Source organism: Trichogramma pretiosum, unplaced genomic scaffold (genome assembly GCF_000599845.2).
Source record: "Trichogramma pretiosum strain Unisexual culture from Peru unplaced genomic scaffold, Tpre_2.0 scaffold30, whole genome shotgun sequence".
NCBI classification, from domain to species: Eukaryota; Metazoa; Arthropoda; class Insecta; order Hymenoptera; family Trichogrammatidae; genus Trichogramma; species Trichogramma pretiosum.
In genome coordinates this window covers 876,774-897,143 of record NW_019641675.1, presented here as the reverse complement: position 1 = coordinate 897,143, position 20,370 = coordinate 876,774, and the positions used below count along the sequence as shown (strand labels likewise).

Here is a 20,370-nt window from a genome sequence, read left to right as displayed (position 1 = left end):
AGCGTTTCGTCGCCGGTTGCGCGCGCGTTGTCCCGTTCCTCGGCCGCGCTGGGGCTGGGATAAGGCCCCTCTCGCGCTCGTTCATGTATATATACACACATCCCGATAGTATAGTTGTCATAACATAACCGGTGTTTATACGAGAACGCGATTTCATTTATTGTACGCATGTACGTACAGCAAAAAAACAACAAGCAACAACGATTATCGAGCCAATTGAAAGGGTTTCTCGGATTAAAGCGAAAAATTTTGCTCGTAATTGCCCCGTGTGAGTCGTGCTGGCCATGTGAGTGCGTGCGCGAGTGTGTAATACTGTGGCTGTTTTATTTTACTTTTTTTGTGTTTTTGTTTTTGATTCGATTTTGGTTGATGCGTAAGTGCCGATTGACCATTTGATCCGATCGCTTTTACATGAAAAAAAATAAAAGAAATAATTTCGATTCGACGAGTGTGCGTTTGTTTTGAAACACGGTGCGCGGAACCTCGAGAAGAAAAGAGTCGAATGTGCACATTGGCACACGATCCTGCGATATCACTCGACCGTGAGGATCGTAACACATATATTGTGCTTGGAGAGGTGTCTCTCGATTCTAACGAGCTCGTGGGCGCCCCGTGCCGTGATAAAAAGTTTGTAAATACACACAAACGAGGCTCTGTCCTGCTGCTGCTGCTGATCGTGCGAAGGAGGCAGCCACCAGCCACAGCCACATGCGTGCGTACGTGCTCGACGATCAATTATTGATATTGTTGCTGCTGGCAAAAAGTCGCCCATCGATAGTCGCCAGCCAAGGATGTCGACGACCAGCCGCAACCTACCTTTATTATTGCGATATCGCGTCGCAATCGTAGTCAGACCTGCGAGGAGAGAATAAAAAAAATGAAATTCATCAGCAACGCGGCGATGGCCACCGAAGATCACAAATCGGCCTCGTGTCGTTGCCGCTGCTCCGTTATCACAGCGGCGGTGGCCGACGACGACGCTACTACTACTACTACTACTACTAGCGGCGGCTCACATCGCTGCTCCCGTTATCGTTCCTATCGCCGCTCGTGCAGCTGTCAACGCGGAGGAGGAGGAGGACTATTATCATCGCGGCCGCCTCGCTATAAATACCGCTATCACGGAGTAGCAGCAGCCGCGCCGTCGCTGCTCCTGTTTCTGCTCCTGCTGCTGCTGACATTGCAGACGCTCGGAGAAGCGGCAGCAGCGACGACTCCGCACCAACAAAATGGGCCCGGAGCAGGTACGTCCTAGACTCACGCACACCTTTGTCTATTGCCTTGTTGTATACTCGATCGATGGCTCGCGCGTGCCCTACCTACAGCTGCGATAATTTTCTCGTGCGTTTACTTCCGCGTTTAATAGCTCGATGAACCTTCCATGCCCTTGTTAGCCGCAATTTTATACTATCAACAAACCATTAATGCATACAACAATAATATCTGTATTATACTGGAACGCATCTCGCACGTAGGCGCGCACACACATAGCACCTTACGAAAAAAGAAATAGCGGAGGCATGTTCTTACTCGCTGGCAGCGAAGGTATATATATAAATCTCGTACAATAGAAATATGGGATAGGTGCTCTGGCTATATATGTGATGCGCGGCGCGGCGCAGGCTGTTGCTTGTTCTCATGCTTCCTGTACGTACGCACGTACACCGAAATAAAAAAAAAATCTGCGCATTATAAACGTGTGCAAGTTTCTGTGTGTGTGTGTGTGTGTGTGCCAACTGCCAGTAGTATGCTGCTGCTGCTGCTGCTGCCCGCGTGAGCACACGCGTGTTAGTGTCTTATGCTATACAACAGCAGCAGCAACAGCAACAAGCAAAGCAGAGAGTACTAACTCGCAGAGAAAAGCAGAACGAGAGAGAGAGAGAGACTCGCTAGAAAGAGAGAGAGAGAGAGAGAGAGAGAGACCTTGAAAGCCGAAAGAGAAAGAATAGAATAGCTTTTATACAGAAACTCCGTGTGGCTATATGGCCCGGATTCGTGCTATACACCGATATATATACTACATGCATATACTCGTTTATATGTATGTATAGGTGCGCGGCGCACACATTTATAATATTATATATCTACGCAGAAAGAGAGACATGCTACTACGCACACACGAGCCTCTCGGCAGAGAGAGAGAGAGAGATCGAAAAGATCCAAGTATTGAATTTACAAAGAATATCGACATATCCCGATAGTAATATAAGGGCTTTTAGCGCGAATGCCTGTAGGTATATTAATATAGACGAGAGTTAATATAGTACACATAATAAGTATATATCTATACGTTGACATTGTCAATGAGCAGATTGCGCGCAGTAGACGCGCGGGGCCTCCTATCTCTGCACACATAATAATATTCAAACTGCAGGCGCGCGCGCGCTCGCACGCGGCTCCGAGATATTATTGTATTCTTGCAGCTGCAGTCGCGCGCGAGGATTGTCAACGCGTATGAGAAAGAAAAGCACGTGGCTTTACGATACGATACAATATCGACGTGAACTGCACGCCGAATCTGCGTAGCTGCACCTCCTTTCGCGAATCGCTATCGTTTTTGTATGCAAACATACCGATGTTTTTAAATTTTTTTTATTGTTATTATTGTGACATATTCGTTATAATAGAGATGTATACGCGGCCGAGCGGCGTGCCCGCAAATGACGCACGAGTCGTGAGACGCACACGCTTTGACACGCACTCTGTATAGTAGTCCTCGCATCACGGATCCACTATAAGCCGAAAATTTTCCTCGTCAAAACTTTGCTTTGCTTATGCAATGAATGACATATGCATCAGCCGATGCCCACGAGTTTCGCTTGGAATTCGTGTATGATTATAGGCGCTACATAACTCGTCTCGCTGCTGCTGCTGCCCGAGAGCTCCGCGATCGTGTGATCAACGTGTTGCGAACGCTCCGATTATTATATGAAGAAAAAAAAGAAAACAAGCCTGCATCGATGTTCACTCTTCGTATGCCCTTATCGTTGTTTCTTTTTTTTTTTTTGTACTCTCTTCGGGATGCGATTCTTCGACCAACGCACCCATGAATGTGCGCGTCTTTTTTTTCTGCATGTATAGCTCCAGTGTATGTATAATGCGTGTATGTAATAATACGTATATACATAAAGACTCTGCTGCGCGCCATGCGCCTCCGATTTCAAGAACTCAGCGTGCGCGCACGCGGCTCTCTTATACACGGCCAGTTTGTGAGTGTGTGTGTGTGTGCCATGCGATATATACGCACTCGCACACACATACATTTGAACTAATATTACGAGAAGGAGAGAAAGAAAAGAAGCATATATATAAGACGCAGAAGGCAGCAGCAGCAGAAGAAGAAGGCGCGGAGGAGGGAAGTGCAGGGGGAGGACGCAATGTTGAAGGAGATGGCACACACACGGAAGAAACGTGATTTTTTTCGTCCTAGAAACTCCGACGATGAAAGATATTCCACTTGGTATTTATACGCGCGAATGGGTCACTAAGTGACGGGGCCAGCGTCGATGATGCAATCGTTTTTTCGTACACGTTAAACTTTCGTTAGCAGCAGCAGCAGCAGCCTATATACTATACATATTGGCTCTCTGCTGATTTTCGGAGCTGCTTTAAAATACGTATAGCGAGAGAGAAGACGCACACGCACGTTATTATAACCCAACCGGTCCGTATGAGAAATCTTTTTTTTTTTGCTCACTTTATTATATTATTATCGGACGCGCTGTGGCGTCTGCATTGCGATGCGCGAAAAAATCATCGAGCTTTCTTTCTGCTCAAAGTTACCAAACGTTGCATCATTTGATTATCGAGGATACACGAGTCCTATAATTATTTTACGTTGCGGAAATCGAAAAGATTCGTCGATCGTGTCGTGCGTTAATATATCGAAAAAAAGGCAAGTGGCGACGCGCACGCATTGGCCACGGACAGCTGCGCGCATTATATACAGATCGGATATTGCCGCTGCTGCTCCTCTCTTTTTCTCTATGAAAGCATCGCCATTTTCAACTGGAAGCGCTAAAATTTTGTATATATATATATGTGCGGTATATAGAGAAATTTAACGTCTCGTGTTTCAGCGCCTCGTAGCACAAGACGGAGCTCGAGCTGTGCGCTCCTCGTGCACGCGCTCATCGTAATATACGATCTATATGGCCATCATCGCTTGGTTATAGGCCGCACGAGCTACTGCGCGACAAGTATACAATAAGGCGACGAGAGAAGCAGCAACACCAGCAGAGTAGTTTTAGTTAGCAAAAGTCACAGTAGTAGTAGTAGTAGCTGCTAGGCGATAAAAATAGTGTACTCGGTATTATACCATACAGTATATACGCACACACGCGAGAGAGAGAGAGAGAGAGAAAGAGACGATGTTTGCCAAGAATACCGGCGAGGCATTACTGATAAACGCGCAACCCGGCGGCAGCCGTATAGGATAATATATATTTATTTTTATTAAACGACGAATGCGCGCGTGCAGTGAGAGAGTGGAAGAAGCGCGGCGCGAACAAGGAGCATCGCACCCGACTCGAATTGCTGCGCAGAGCTCTCTTCTCGCTTTCTTTTTCCTCGTGCAATAATAATGCATATAGCATTTATGCGCTGTGTGCGCGTTATCATAGTGTCCTGCTCTGCCCGTGCAGCTGCGTTAATACATACACTTTAAGTATATTATATATGTATTTGTATACATATGCGCTTGTTATTTCCAATCGTCGGGCGTGCTTATCTCGACGCAGCTCGAATTTGCACCGATGCACTCGTGCATCTCTGCTGCCTGCCTGTCGTCGTCGCTCGAATCCTTTACGGGCTCTACTCTGCGCAGGCGAGTATGTTGTTTAGCGACTCATTTGTGCAGCCGATTCGATCGCTTCGTTCTTCTATCTCATGTATGTAGCTTCAACAGCGCAAGTATACACGAAGCTACACCGAGGCGAGCTACATGAAATACGTATTTTTTTTTTTTTTTCAACGCACAATACGAAGGGAGACTAGATAAGCGCGAAAAAAGGGAAAGGAATTTTCATGACGAAGGGTTGGCTGTCAAGTGCACGCACGCGTATATGCAAAGCTACACGCATACATAGGCACATGCACACACAGCTGCAGCGCACGATGCACGGAGTTGGAGCGCGTGGGTTCTTACACACACGCATACATATATCTCTATATTGCTGAGCTGCATCGGATTTTAAGCCGGTGCGCGCACACCCATAATGTGTATCGCACTCTTTTGCACTCGCGTATAGCTGATATGTGCGCACACTGTGTACATACACACGCTCACACACAGACATGTACAATGTACATGCGGCACGTAATATTCTCTCCTATGTCATGTGTACACTTCGAAGGTATCCGCGTTTAACAACATACAAAGAGGTAGATTATTGATTTTTCTCCTCTCTCTCTCTCTTTTCTCTCTCTTTCCCGCTTTTTAACGGAACTACATGCAATGGGGTTGCGCTAATCGATTTCGATTCTAATGCCCACGGAAGCTGCCTGCCTGTATGCGCGCGCTCGTGAGTTTTGAAAAAAAAAGCTACAAAGCTCCATCTACATACACGCGAGTCGAGCGCACGGATAATTGCGCGAACTCCTCCGGCCACACACCAGCACCTGTGCATGCATCGTCGTCGTCGTCGTCGTGTGTCTGTGCGCGCCTAATACGAAGAAAAAATAAAGAGAGCCGCACACACACGCGCGCACGCATTATTATGCATAAAAGAGAGGCATAGCGGCGAAAAACGACGGAAAGAAGAGAAAGAAAAAAAAGATACAAGTCCTGTCCTGTTGCTCCTTCGTCGTAGTCGTGCCTTCTGTCCACGTGTGCGAGTGTGTGCGTCTTTTTCGCAGCACCATTCGCGCGCCCGCACCTCGCGACATGTTCACTACTCTGCGCATTGGCATATTTAGTCCTTGGCAACACACGACATATATAGGCGCAGCGTTATATACCTATGAGTATAATAATAATAATAATAATGGCAATGTATAGAACGACGATGAAACGCTAACCTTGACTGTATTCCAAAAATTTGGCTTAGTCACATCGCCATATAGCTTAGTGTGATGGTGGTGGTGGAGGAACTGCGCAAAATATAATGCACGCACACGTCGATATAGGTACCCATATCCTATATGGACTCTTGCGTATTCTATCGCGTATCCTCGTGGATAGAGCTACATTCGGTTAAGCAAGTGAGATTGGAAGTATGCGCGGATAACAGTAGCTCTACACGCAGCAATTCATTCGGATGTATTGTGTACGAAATAAAACTGCATCTGCTGCTGCCTTTTTTTTGGTCCCCGCGATGCATGTAGTACACGTGTACGTACCTATACGTAGGTCGCCTTTTTCGCCGTGCGGCATGATAGACTACATCTAGTACGCAGCTGCCCTTAACCTTGGAGCTCCGAAAAAGACCTCTGGTAGTAGTAGCGCTGCACACATACGCACACAAACATGAACAAATCTTATACTCTACGTGTATAATTGCGCCCATAGAACTCGTGCACACACGCGCGAAATGTAGCAGCTCCAGAAAAACGCCGTAACAGAGGGCGATTGAAAATATATTATATTGAAAAGTACGTTTCGTCGATTTTTGTGCCCTATGGCATTCGAGCCGCAATAAGGTATTGTAGTGGAGGTCCATACATCAGAATTCAACGAAAAACTGATGACTGTGCGCGGCGTATAAGCGCGGCAAAGAGCATTAGAATTCGTCGTTGTGCCGTGCTGTGCTGTGCAGCTTTAATACATCGTGCGCTATGTTTCAGCAGTCGAGGAAAGTTTTTATCTCGACTTGTCTCATCTCCGAGTGGACGATCTCGTGTTGTGCTGCCCGGCGATATATATTTATAATATGAATGTCCTCGCGCGCGTAGATGTATATCCTTCGCTATGGATCGATTCGATGTAGCGCATGTATGTAGCTTACATGTATTGTACAGGCTCGTACCATGTAAGTGTGTGTTTATACGCGATATAGATAAGGGTCAACAACCTATCTGCTGCCTCCCTCCTTCCTTCGCTCTTTGTCTCTTTCTCTCGAAATCCTAATGGAATTTCGTCGATTGCATGGACTCGTCGTCGTTGTTGACGTCGTCGAGCGTGGTCGTCGGTCTCTCTAGATTATAAATGTAAAAATGATGCATTGCCCGAGAAGCGATACACATCTTCGCTGCTGCTGCTGCTGCTGCGTGAAAAAATATGTGCGCAGGGCTTTAAGCTTTTTCGAGACTCGTATACAGGCATTACAAGTCGGAGTCGTGTCGCAGGACATTGCGGCGCAAATTGAACGACAAAATTTCCTATCATACGCACGCATTTCGAGATACGACGTGTCGTATTCGCGCAAGGTCGTTCCGAGGCTATACTCTATCGATTGATATCCGCGCCCGCGCGCGTATACACATTATAAGAATATAATTCCCCAACGCGCGACGAGAGGTTTTTTTTCCACTCCGCGTAGTAGTAAACATAACATAATAATAATTCGCGCGCGAATATAACGCTTACACGCGCGCGACGAACTTTCGTAAATAGATATAAGTAATAGCGGAGCGAGTCGAAGAAGAGACTCACGCATATCGTATAAAATATACGGAGGGGGGCAAACGTATAGCCAAAGAAACGATATATACACATATTAATTTGCCAAGTTGTTGTTTAGACGTTGTTTCTTCCATTCGCACGCATACGCGATGTGCTGCTTAGCCGCTCGCGTGTAACGGATTCCGATGCGCGAATTAATATGTATGCGAGGTTGCCAAAAATCGCGCAAGTTTTTATAATATATCCCGTGTATTGCGAGAGCCGTATAGCTTATTATGCCACGGTTATATGCTCCGTCGGTGGAAGTCGAATTTTTTCCATAATATATACGCTCGAGCGTGTGCGAGCTGTATGTATATACGATTCACCACGTGCTGCTCATCGAGCGAGTGCCTAATTTGTATATCGGGCTCGGTGAGATATTATATATCGCGTCCGATCGAGTGCGCGCGGTGTATCATAAGGCGATTACGGAGAAGAAGAAAATGAAACAACTTGTAGCATTGAGCGAGTCGATCGAACGAAGCGAAAAAAGGGGCAGAAAGTGAACGTATATAATTTTAGAATTCTCAAACGCGCGCGATTCCATAATTTAGGACTAACCATACACGCATCGTAGGCCAAAAAGTTCTTGCCCCGCCGTATCTCTTTCGAAGCAGCTATCGAGCAGCAGCAGCTCAAAAATATTTTGCTCTTTTCATTCGCCAAGACTTTTTTTTTTCGTTTGTTTTTTCTTTCATTTGATCTCGTTAAGTCTCGAGCTTGCGCGCGCGCGCGTGGGTGCTAATATGCTCAGGGCTGCACGTAGCGCACAGTGCACGCCGTTGAAGCCGGAGCAGCCGCGTTAAGTATCTGAGCTCGTTTCGCACGTTCGAAAGCGTACAAATATTTTTTTTTTTTTTGCTGCTGCTGCCTTCATCTTCTAAGCTCACAGGTATACGTGTACACTCCGCGAGTATTATATATATTACATTATATGTATACGCCACACGCGAACCCTCCAAGTACATAATATCCAAGTTCAGTGTCTAACCTTGACCCCAACCCTGCTAGCTGCCAAGAGCGCGGCGTTTACCGGCTGTGCGCGCGAGAGCGAGTACAACCTGAGCACATACCTATATATATCGCGTTCGTTCGCTCGTGTAAGTGTGTATATATTGCGCGCAAGCTCGACGGTCTTTTCCACTTTTCCGCGCGCGCAAGCACACCAACACCCACGCAGCAGCAGCACGCGCGCACACACTTTGTCGCGCGCTGTTAGGTGCTCTTGAGCATATAATAATATACTCTCGCGCGCCGTATTATATAGATAAGACGAGCCGCCGCCGCCGCCGCCGTTACAACTCCCGCACATGCCGCGCGTCCTTTATATATATACGAAGCGAGTTATCATTTTATCATAGATCAATCGACTCTGGCTTTTTTTCTGTAGCTGTAGCTGTTCAGGCTCAAATTTTCCACCTGCGCAGCTACGGGATTATGTAGGAGAGGGAGAGAGAGCGAGAAAGCCTGATGTGATTACTATTGTTGTTGTTATTCTCGAGGCTCGAGTTGCGTCGTTGCGCCTATGCTGTACGCGCGTTAGGCTCTCTCTCTCTTGGGCCGATCGATCGTCACGTGGGAGTAGATATTTCTTGCGGCACACACCACACCCCTTTTAGCTAGAGAGAGAGAAGAGGGCAAAAACCCCGTGTATGTGTAGTATATATATCGCGCGCAAAGAGGATTTTTCTCTCTCTCTTTCTATGTACTCGTGCAGCAGCGCTTTTTCCTCCCTCGTGTGCGCGAGCAGCGGCAGCGGCAGCGCTCGATTTCACTGCGTGTATGAGACTTTACCCGAGCTGCAGGTACATGTACGCCTATTCAACATAGTCAACGTCAATATGATGATGCGTACTTTTCATCTTCGTCGAAGCTACACCCCTCGCTATATAGCTTTGCGCAAGCTTTAATGCGAATAATTATCGCGAGAGCTCGGTGCGCGCGAACAACATTTTGTGCGCTGCAAAAAAGAGCAACTGTGCGAATATGCGTGTGTTACCCACAGTTGGACACAAAAAGCTCGAAAACGAGACTTTTTTTTCTTTACTCATTTTCGTACAAAGTTATACTCCGAGGGTCTTTTTATCCGCGCGATCGCAATTATTATCAAATTATCCGCGATATGCCTCTCTCATCGAAACGTAATGAACGAAGGAGTCGCCGCTCGCTCTTCCATGCCTGTGCGCGCTCGCGGTTTGTACCTCATGTAATATCTTATATATCTTATTATTATAAGTAATAAGAGACTACTGGAGTAAGTAATGTAAACGCCGCACTCCAAGTCGAACGCGCCAAGCGTGTGTATGTCCGTGTGCGTGCGCGTTTATTTATACATATTACGTGTAGTACTGTACAGTAGGCAACAAGAGAGAAAGAGAGAGATGGAGGAGAGTAAGTATACCGTGAAACAACGGAAACTTTCGCCAAATGCTTCGCTGCGTGCTATTCTCTATGTTTATTGCGTGCCTCCATCGTAGCATAGCGCAGGTAGAGAATATATATATAGAAAATACGGAGTGAGAGAGAGAGAGAGAGAGAAAAGGAGCCCACCGTGTGCCGATATCGTGCGCCAATGCGACTCCTCACACACTTTACTTGCTATTACACTATATATAATATATAATATATCGTGAGTTCTCTCTCCGCGTGTGCTGCTATACACGGGTATTAGGTTATATGCGCCAATGAAGAATGAGAGAAGAGAGAGAGAGAGAGAGAGAGAGAGAAGCCAGCGAGTCCAAAGTCACGCGCAAATTACGCAAATAACATCGTTCGCTCGCACGCAAACCAGCACAGACTCACACATATACACGTTATTTACCGTTATGCCGTGTTCTACAGCACTTGTTCTCCAACTCAGCTTTTTCTCTTCCTGAGCTCTTTATATGCTTATTGCCGGCAGTTCAGGTTGAAAATCATCTTTTAATCGATGAGCGCGAATAATGCCTATATCTAATTTTCAATTTTGATAGATCGTTCGAGTTTCGCGCTAGCCATTTTTTCCCCCTTTTACAGTTATATTAATTCGCGATCGTTCATCGCGCGCTTGCCTCTTATAAGCCGCGATCTCTCGACTCGTACTCATAATGAGAATAAGTTGATGTTCGATCCTAAATCATCGGCGATCTTGTCGCGCGTACGTTTCGCGAGTTCAATTACACTCGGTGCTCGAATTACCCTCGAAAATCATCGATTATAATATTTTAAATATGAGCACACTCGACGCAACGAGTACAGTATATCACACGATACGCGTGCACGTACTTGATGTATATCATAGATATATACAAGCCCCGAAGCGCGAGTTTCGTCACCTTCGACAATAAAAGCCCTCTGTGTATATACCGCTGGATTTTCACGACGAGCTCGTTATCCCAAGAACGCATCGCTGCGTGCAAGTAGTATAGCCAGGCGCGCGCGCGTACGTACGGATGCAGTGTGCAGGCTCGCGGTGCGTATGCGCGCACACCCTCGTGTGCCGCCGTTGCATGATAAAAAAATCACGATGTGCTTTGAAAGCGCGATGACGATCCCCGCTCTGTTTATGCGCCTCGAATTCTTTATTTTCATTATTCGCGCTCTCGGTTCGAGGTGAATTTTAAAGACTTCTTTTTCTTAATTTTCACGAGCGTACTCTGAAATCGTATAGCTCTATCATTTTCTATTATCTTAAGTAATTTTTAATCGACACATAAATAGAGCATGATAGTTGAATTAGTTTGATAGTTGCTGACATTTATGAACTCTAAATATCAACTACAAATTTCCGGGTATTAAAGTTTTTCTTTTGATTTTTTTCAGGAATTTATGGCCATCCGCAACTGCTCGGCGCATCTTCCTTATCATTATCATCATCGAGCTCGAGAACGAGTCGAGGAACCGTCTCGACAGCCGGTCGTCTCGGCCTCGACCTTGAGGTCCGACCACGAGGCCCGATAATTCTAGGCCCGGGCGCTCGGCGCAGCGTCACCCTGACCTGCCAAGCCGGTGCTGCCGTCGATCTGCACGACGTACGATGGATAACCGAGGACGATGCCAATGCTGGCGGCTACAGTAGCAGCAGCAACAGCGGAGGCACGAGTAGCAACAACGCAACAACGGAGGAGTCGTCTCTTTGCCATCAATATCCAACGGCTCGTTGCACAATAGTGCACGGTGGCTCGTTACGTGTACACAAGGTGCGCATTATTATACATACACATATTCACGTACATACATATGGGCAGAGTGCGTGAACTCACATCCGCGTGTGTGTGTGTGTGTGTGTGTGTGTGTGTGTGTGTGTGTGTGTGTGCGTGTGCATTAGATAAAGGAAGGGGAGCAAGGGGGTTAAGCCTGCACACAATTGCACACGCATACACACACACGTACATTGCGCCTCGCGAGAGGGGTGCGAAAGAGATTTTGGAGGTAAAGGTCGATGACCCGTGTGTAACAGTAGCAGCAGCAGCGGCTCTTCAACTTGATGCGCACATCGTGTGCGTATGTTTTGATTGTGCATGGAGCCATGTACCTATATCATGTAGGTACGATCATTCGAGGGTTGTGTGAATCGTTTGGCTTTTTACGTGCTCAAGCGTTAGCGAGGCACATTATATACTCATTATCTCGAGCATCTACAGCCATTTTCATTGCGGGTCCGCTCGTTATTTATGCATTTATATAATTTGAGCATCTCCTCTTTTCAAATATTATTTTGCCTGATAACTTGCCAAGTATTGATTTATGGCGGTGCCGTCGTTTTCCTCTTATTTATGCGTACAAGCTGAAATACTTTAATTTTAATAATGCCTCGTGCTCGCGTCGGAATAGAAGCCGAAGCCAAACCTCGTGGCTGTCTCTTTTTTAGAGCGCTAATTTACATGTATAGGCGCTAAATACTTACATAATATCGCGAAACCATAACGCGTACGCTCTAATCGTTTAACGAGAGTTTAATCATGTGATTCCGCGTAAAATCGTGCCCACTGTGGGATCTCCCGCGGGAGAATATCATTTTTAAATGTACAAAGCAGAATGATAAAGAATCAATGGCGCTTTTGTTTTTCGGCTTCCATACAAGCGTAGAGAGAGTAATTTCTTCTTTTTTTTCACGCCACGCTCGGGAGAGGCTCGAGATAAAGATTTCGCTCGCGCAACGCTCATGTATACGTACAGCGATAAAATATTATGTGATTAGCTCTCGCCTTTTGTGCCTGCCCAGATGAATTATGTAACGAATACAATACGTTTTTAATTTCATTACAGAAAAAGGATCGGCCGAGCGCGTCGCTGTCCAACGAAGAAGCAGCTGCGACCGACAAGGCGATATTTCGATGCGTCGCGCACACGTCTTTCGGCGAGTTTATGCAATCCCCGCCTATAACTGTTTACTTTGCTCGTAAGTGGACTCCTGATACGGATGTATTTATGATCGAGGCTCGTTTTATATCGAAAGAATATGTTTATTAAAGTACATGTTCCTTCTCTCTCTCTCTCTCTCTACGCAGAACTCTCGCACGCATTCAAAGAATCTCCAAAAGACTCAACAGTTAGCCAAGGCGAAGTGGCTAGATTATCCTGCTCGATCGACAGCGTGCCGTTTCCTCCCAATGTGACGTGGCTCCACGACGGCCAGATCATTTCTCAGGATCATCCGGATAATAAGTAAGACCCGATTATCGTTATGCCCCCGTCATTTTGTGTCTCTCGTTCGAAAGACTCGCATAAAAAAAATATATACATTCAAGCGATAAAAAATCTAATTATATATCATGGATTTATATTTTGCTGCCGCACACACAGATACGCTTTCTCGGCGTCGCGGGGTGTCCTGTTCGTGAGCTCGGTCGAGCCATCCGACGCCGGCGCGTACCGCTGCTCGGCCAGCAACGAGCACTCCAAGGAGCAGCGCGACAGTCCGGACGCGCGACTCACCGTGCTCGAGCGGCCGGAGCCCCGAGCCCCGGCGCTCTATCCGCAATCGGCTTACGAGCACGCCGTTCTCAACGGCAGCGATCTGACCCTCGTTTGCGCAGCTTCCGGTTATCCGACTCCGGCGACCACTTGGACACTCCTGAGAACAGGTAAGTTTTTTTGTTAAATTATTTTATGGAGCGCATTTTGCAAATTCGTATCGCGCGAGCGCAAGAGGCGCAGCTCTTTTTTCGCGCGGTCCCGATAAAGAGGACGATGATCTTGATTATATCTTTCTGGATTCTCGGGTGGGAAAAAATTAGCTACGAGGATGTGAAATATCAGATGTTTGTCTTGAAATAATAGCGTATAAACTTTATGTGTGTGTATGTATATGTGTGCTCACTGGTATCATTACGTTTCACAGATAAAGGAAACATTAAGAGACTCAAGCTATCGAGTTCAAGCTCGGGTTTAGCTATTTTAAAACTCAGCAAAATTACCACTGCCAGCTCCGGTGTTTATGTTTGTTCAATGGTTAATCAGGATAACGACACGACTGAATCTCAGGTTTGTTTATCGCTTCTTACTCCTCTAAAGTATTAAGTATGAAATGTTTCGGAGCAACAATAAGACTCCCGATTGTTTCGTGCCTGCAGAATGTTACCGTGGACGTGCTGGTACCACCGACGATAATCAAAAAGCCCGCAGATTTGGTTCATCCAAATGGCAGAACCGCCAGATTCGAGTGTCAAGCTCATGGATATCCTACGCCGCACATCTATTGGCTTAGAAATGCGCAAAATGTCACGTTCAATGGTGAGAAACCATTTTTAATACTGCAATTTATCTTATCATTGAAATTTTGTTATGTGGTACAATAAGAATGATGATGATCTTCAATTTTTCAGGACGAACGACCATGTACAAAAAAGATTCGAACAAAGTAGAATTAGCAGTTTCGGCCACAGTTCCTTCGGACTCGGGTATCTATCAGTGCGTAGCCGTTAATGCGGCCGGTGAAGCTTCAGCCGCGGGTCGGTTACAAGTCAATTCGTCGCGCAACAGTCCTGACGCGCCAACGTCATTAAAATGCGAGGCCCGATCGCCCACCAAAATGTACATATCATGGGAGCGACCAAAGTTACTACCGTTCACTGATATCACTGCCTACACCGTTCACTACAGGCCACTGGATGGTGGCAAAGAAGAAGTCACTCCTCCCGAACCGGGAAATTCGACGTCGGTTGAAGTATCGAAACATTTGGAGCCTTTTACGAATTATACTTTTTACGTGCGCTTGTGGAACAACCACGGCGCCAGTGATCAATCTTCAACCATTACTTGCTCTACCGAAGAGAGCGTTCCAAAAATTGTTCCAAAGACTCATGTGCGTGTCATAAGTAGCACTAAAGTGTACGTCACATGGAAACCACTTACTAAAAAAGAAGCCCAAGGAATTGTGACACAGTACAAACTCGAATGGAAACAATCAAAACGACATTCTGTCAACTCACTGATTTTACCTTCCAATGTTGATTCAAAACTATTGACAAATTTGATTCCTGGAGAGCAATATGATTTCCGCGTTCTTGCTCGAACTCGAGCAGGTTGGTCTAGCTTTAGCGAATCACCAATTGGATGGCTAACTATAACAATTCCAACTTCGCAAGATTTAATACAAGCCCAGATTTCAATGGTTGAATCGCAATCTTTAAAGGTAACTTTTTTCAGACTCAGTATGAATTATTTATAACTATGTACTTCATGTATTAATTTGAATTTAAGCTTTTATGGAGCGTGAAAGATCCAATATTGGAATACACATCGTGGAAAATTCATATTGAAAGCCAAGATCGATCTTTAAGTAGCTCCATTGAATTGCCTAAAAATGTTTCTGAGTATATCTTTACGAATTTGAGTGAGTAGTTACTTTTTTACACATTTTTAGTCTATTTCGATAAAATTCAAAAGGCAACAAAAATAAATACGAAAATGAAAATATTTTTTTAGAATTTCACGTTCCGTACGACTTCAAATTGTGTGCTATATATAAAAATGAAATTGTTCAGTGTATTACGAAACGTGCAGATTTAAGTGAAACTTCAGGTGAGCTTCTTTCGATTAGTCAAACATTTTAATAGAATTTAGTTTAATCACTGATACTTTTTTAGAAAATAACATACCAAAATTATTAGAAGCTATTTCTGTATCTTCCACTTCGATAAGTTTAAGCTGGTTACCCGCAAAACTCAATGTTATCGAAAGTTATGAATTATGTTACCATGCTATAAATCTTGAAAATCAAACTGTAACCTGCCTTTCACTGTGAGCATAATTTTTGTACGAAGTCAATACATTTAAAACTTTATTTATTATTAAATATTCGTAATTTTATTTTTTAGGAGCAATACCTCGCATATCGTAGTGAAAAATTTGAAACCCTACCATTTGTATGAATTTAAAGTGCGAGTAATAAGTAATGACACTGAAAAAAATAACTTCAGCGAAAGAGTTACATGTTACACCAATGAAGATGGTAAATTTTACTTTTCGAAATTAAATTTCTAAGGGCATGAAAAAAATTATTTAATTAAATTTCTATATTGTTAGTTCCAGGAAAGATAGAAAATATTGAATGGTCCCAAAAGAACAAATCTACTATTCATGTTACGTGGCAAAAACCATCAGAACCAAACGGCGTTATAAAAAGTTATGAAGTAGCTTATACTTCTTCTCCAAAATTGCCTCAAGCAGCTTGGAATAACATAACGATTGACGGAAATATTACAAGGGTCGATTTAACGGGTTTATTACTTGGTAAAAAATATTCTGTGATAATTCGCGCTGCAACTAGAGCTGGCCTTGGCAGTTTTTCCAATCCTATTGAAGTATTTACTGTTATTTCAACATCTGAATCTAAATCTTTCGATGAGGCCAAGCCAGTATATACATTTACCAATGAAACAAAACTTGGTTAGTATAACAAATTTTTAAATCGAATATACAGATAATCATTATTAATAAACTTTTATTTGTGATTTATAGGAGTATTATTTGGATTGGGTATAAGTTTACCAACTTGCATATTAATTTGCCTGAGTACTTATTACTGTCGTAGAAAATATGAAAACCGACGTTTGTCAAGAGAGTCGGCTCAATCTTTGAAAAACGTTAGACAAACCATTATTGGACGTACGAGCCTTTGTTGTGCTGATAGATCTTCTTCATCTTATGATCAAACAACTATGCCCAGTATCACTACCAATGAAATTGAACTTGCCGAAATGTATTCTGATTCAAAGGTACAAATTTGTCTGTTTTTTAATAATGCTTATTTATACTGATGAGACAATGATTAATACTTTTTATAAAAATGTACTAGGGTCTGTCTATCACTGAAGGAATTGAACCATGTGTGAAGGTCCCTTTATTGAGTCCTTGGGAAATCAATGGAATTAGAAAAGATTTGAATATAACCGAGAATCCCCAGGTAAAGTATAAACATTTCAATAAATATCATTTCTTTTACAATCAACTAAAATACTTATTATAATATTTCTTTTTAGTATAAATTAAAATCAATCATCGAGCAAAACAACATTAACACTTCGATGGATCGAAATGACACTCAAATAACACAGTGTAGCGTGGAAAGTTTAAACAATAACTGCGCAAGGACTCATAGACCACCTGTGCTTGAACCTAATGGTTGAGCTCGATAATCTAGTTCCTTGAATAACAAAGACGTGTCGTTTTGAGTTGAGTACCAACTTTGATAAATTGTACTTTATTCCTCATAGAATTAATCCTAAGAAATGTTGGATATATGAAAAAGCTTACTTTAAATTGTATTCTTAGGTTTTTGTCGTACGCTTTAGGCATTTTGCTACTTATATAATTATTGATGTGTATTTTAACGAGTCAGACTGATGATTCCTGTCGTAGACTATTGCTATAACTCCTGCAACAGAAATTTTTTATACAAAGCTATATTTTCAATAGGTCTTGTAGATACAACACCAGCCCTGTTATTACATTGATAAACACAACCAGTGAGATTTAATTTAAAATGATAAAAGTAATCGTTATTAACGAACATTGCAACAAGGACACACTGACATTGTTTTTCGATGAATGATCTAATGCTAAGTTTTCCTATAACGTTCTTATAAAGGGTTGTAGGTATTGTTAAACGAGCTCATAATGCTTCGTTTCACTAATTGAGGAGAGAATATTACGTTTATTACGAAAAACTTTAAAAGATATATTTTGTCCTCTGAAATGATTTTAATCTGCAAATGATCTTTGCGGAAGGTTTTTTTATTTATAAATATTTATTTAAGATGACGCAGGGCGTAATCGTAACTATATTCATAATGGGAATGTATGAGCTCGATCGTTAGTTTTTTTTTCTTTTATTCTTCGACTGGTGAGATACAAACTTGTTACATTCGCATTTAAAAAACCGAAGTTAATAATCCATACACTTTGTTTTTTTTTATGGTTGATAATATAATTATATAATACCATGTAAATAATACCAGACTGGTGCACGTTACCATGACAGAGATGTGTAATGAAAGAGAAAACCATAAATGTAAAACCCAATACTGTACCTGATATTAGAACATAAGTTACCCTATACATATAATAATTTCCATGAACAAAAATACCTACAAACGTTGGTAGCACCGTCATGTCAGAGTTTTCATTATTTTTTCAATTATTTGAAACCCTGCGTAGCCTTTTGGTTTTATAATAAAATTAATACTTTTTTGAAAAATGTTTTTTATGTATAAAAGTTTTAAAGTACTGAATATTTTAAACTTGAAATATATTTTTTAAAACTTTAAAATTGATAAAAAATGTAATAAATTTAAATAAGATTTTGAACTGCGGGGTTTCAAACAGTGAGAAAAAAAGTACTCGATACGGTACCATGTACAGTACAATGAATACACTGGTACGCATTTCGAATGTAAACGTGAAACTATTAACTTCTTTTATCGTACAAATCGATACTAAGATACTTGAAGTGATAATTACAAAATTTAATCATTTCCTTATTGATCCAGTTTACCAATTTTGGTAGAATTGTGATCGAGAAAAAGACCAAATCGTAACTAACTTGATTTTGACATAAAAACTCAAGCAAATGATAAATTTTCAAGTACAAAAATACACTAAATTTATAACTAAAGCGACTCGTTTACTTCGCGTCAAAAAGATAATAAAAACGAAAAAATTTTCTGAATGCATAAGCACATGCGGTGCTACTGGATCACATTTCTCCTTTGGATGCAATCATTCGCGCTTATCATTCAGAATAGAAACAAGAGTAGTAAAAAGTCACGCGCGTTTCGATGATAATGTAACATACGTATGTGAACATTTCGCAGAATGCCAAGTGAGATGACGTTAGTACGCTGCGTTTTTTGTTCAAAATCTCATTCGCAAGCACACTCGAGTTCTCTGTTAATGGTAATGCGAACTTTATCTCGCTGATAGATAATAACGATACTGTGAAAAGTAGTGTAGTTTTAAATAAAAAACCCAGCCGAAAATAAAAATCAAAACTCGTAGGATAATTATTATATACACAGACTCTGTACACTCACACACTGAATGGTATACTTATATGAAAATGCTTGAAGCTTCAAAAGGCACACATATATATTTTATCACAAGTACCTATATATAAATATGATGCATGAGCTTTTTCTCTCTGTACCTCAACAGTATTAAAACAATCCAATAGTAACACGTGAAATATTTAACTTATGATTTTGAAAAAGAAATGAATGACTGTAGGACATATGTATAAATAGTTCTAATATCGCAAATATTTTATATATTTACAACCAATAACTCGTCGAAAAGCTAAAAAGTCTTTATGAATATATTTTGTTCTACACTCGGCAACAAAATTATCGCAACAAAAAAATTCATCGAAATTTTGTCGATTTTCAAATGCTTCTATCTTGGGCTAGATTTATCGTATCGACACGCTTTTTTTTTTAATTTCTTGGAAATTTTGTCCTTTTTAAATCCATATAAATTAAGATAAGATTTGAGTTAATGTTGAGTTACCAGTAGTATTTGAGCGTGACCCTAAAAATTACTGAAAAAAAATGACTGTTTGAACGTGTACCAGTACCACAGTGATTTTTTTATCGAAATCTAACATACACCATCGCAAAGTGCTCTTTTTAACGAGTAATTTAAAAAAAAAAAGACCTCTCTACGATTTTTTTAACGCCCTGTAGGTCGATTTGAAGATACCATTTAAAGTACGTAAAATCCCCCGTTTACCTGAAATCAAGACGATTTTCTGGGCATTTTGCGTACATAAACCGTACCTTCAAATCGGCCTACAGGGCGTTAAAAAAATCGTAGAGAAGTCTTTTTTTTTTTAAATTACTCGTTAAAAAGAACACTTTGCGATGGTGTATGTTAGAATTCGATAAAAAAATCACTGTGGTACTGGTACACGTTCAAACAGTCATTTTTTTTCAGTAATTTTTAGGGTCACGCTCAAATACTACTGGTAACTCAACATTAACTCAAATCTTATCTTAATTTATATGGATTTAAAGAGGACAAAATTTCCAAGAAATTAAAAAAAAAAGCGTGTCGATACGATAAATCTAGCCCAAGATAGAAGCATTTGAAAATCGACAAAATTTCGATGAATTTTTTTGTTGCGATAATTTTGTTGCCGAGTGTATTTTGCCTAAATATGAAGATCTTTATCGTGAATACTACATATTGTTTATGTTCACTACTATTAATTTAAAGTTTTATATTTACAAGCATACATTGTTTATACACATTTTATAAGATTTATTAAACAAAGAAGCATTGAGTTT

The 20,370-nt window shown here is 42.1% G+C and overlaps 1 protein-coding gene across 1 annotated transcript; it reads left to right on the top strand.

Moving 5' to 3' along the window:
* LOC106652985 (protogenin B-like) lies at nt 1-18,233 on the top strand. The gene is made up of 16 exons (XM_023460687.1): nt 1-1,244; nt 11,405-11,781; nt 12,851-12,983; nt 13,093-13,249; nt 13,388-13,668; nt 13,926-14,068; nt 14,158-14,317; nt 14,410-15,218; nt 15,287-15,419; nt 15,512-15,607; nt 15,673-15,826; nt 15,904-16,037; nt 16,112-16,474; nt 16,547-16,803; nt 16,884-16,991; nt 17,068-18,233. The coding sequence occupies exons 1-16, from the start codon at nt 878-880 to the stop codon at nt 17,212-17,214; spliced, it is 3,819 nt and encodes a 1,272-aa protein (XP_023316455.1). The 5' UTR covers nt 1-877; the 3' UTR covers nt 17,215-18,233.
* Nucleotides 18,234-20,370: the final 2,137 nt, after the last annotated feature.

Excerpts from the sequence above, each read along its gene's own strand:
- LOC106652985 (XM_023460687.1), top strand. The coding sequence starts at position 878 with ATGAAATTCATCAGCAACGCGGCGATGGCCACCGAAGATCACAAATCG. Across the intron at positions 14,069-14,157 it reads ACGACACGACTGAATCTCAG|AATGTTACCGTGGACGTGCT; the intron begins GTTTGTTTATCG and ends TCGTGCCTGCAG. Across the intron at positions 15,608-15,672 it reads AGATTTAAGTGAAACTTCAG|AAAATAACATACCAAAATTA; the intron begins GTGAGCTTCTTT and ends ATACTTTTTTAG.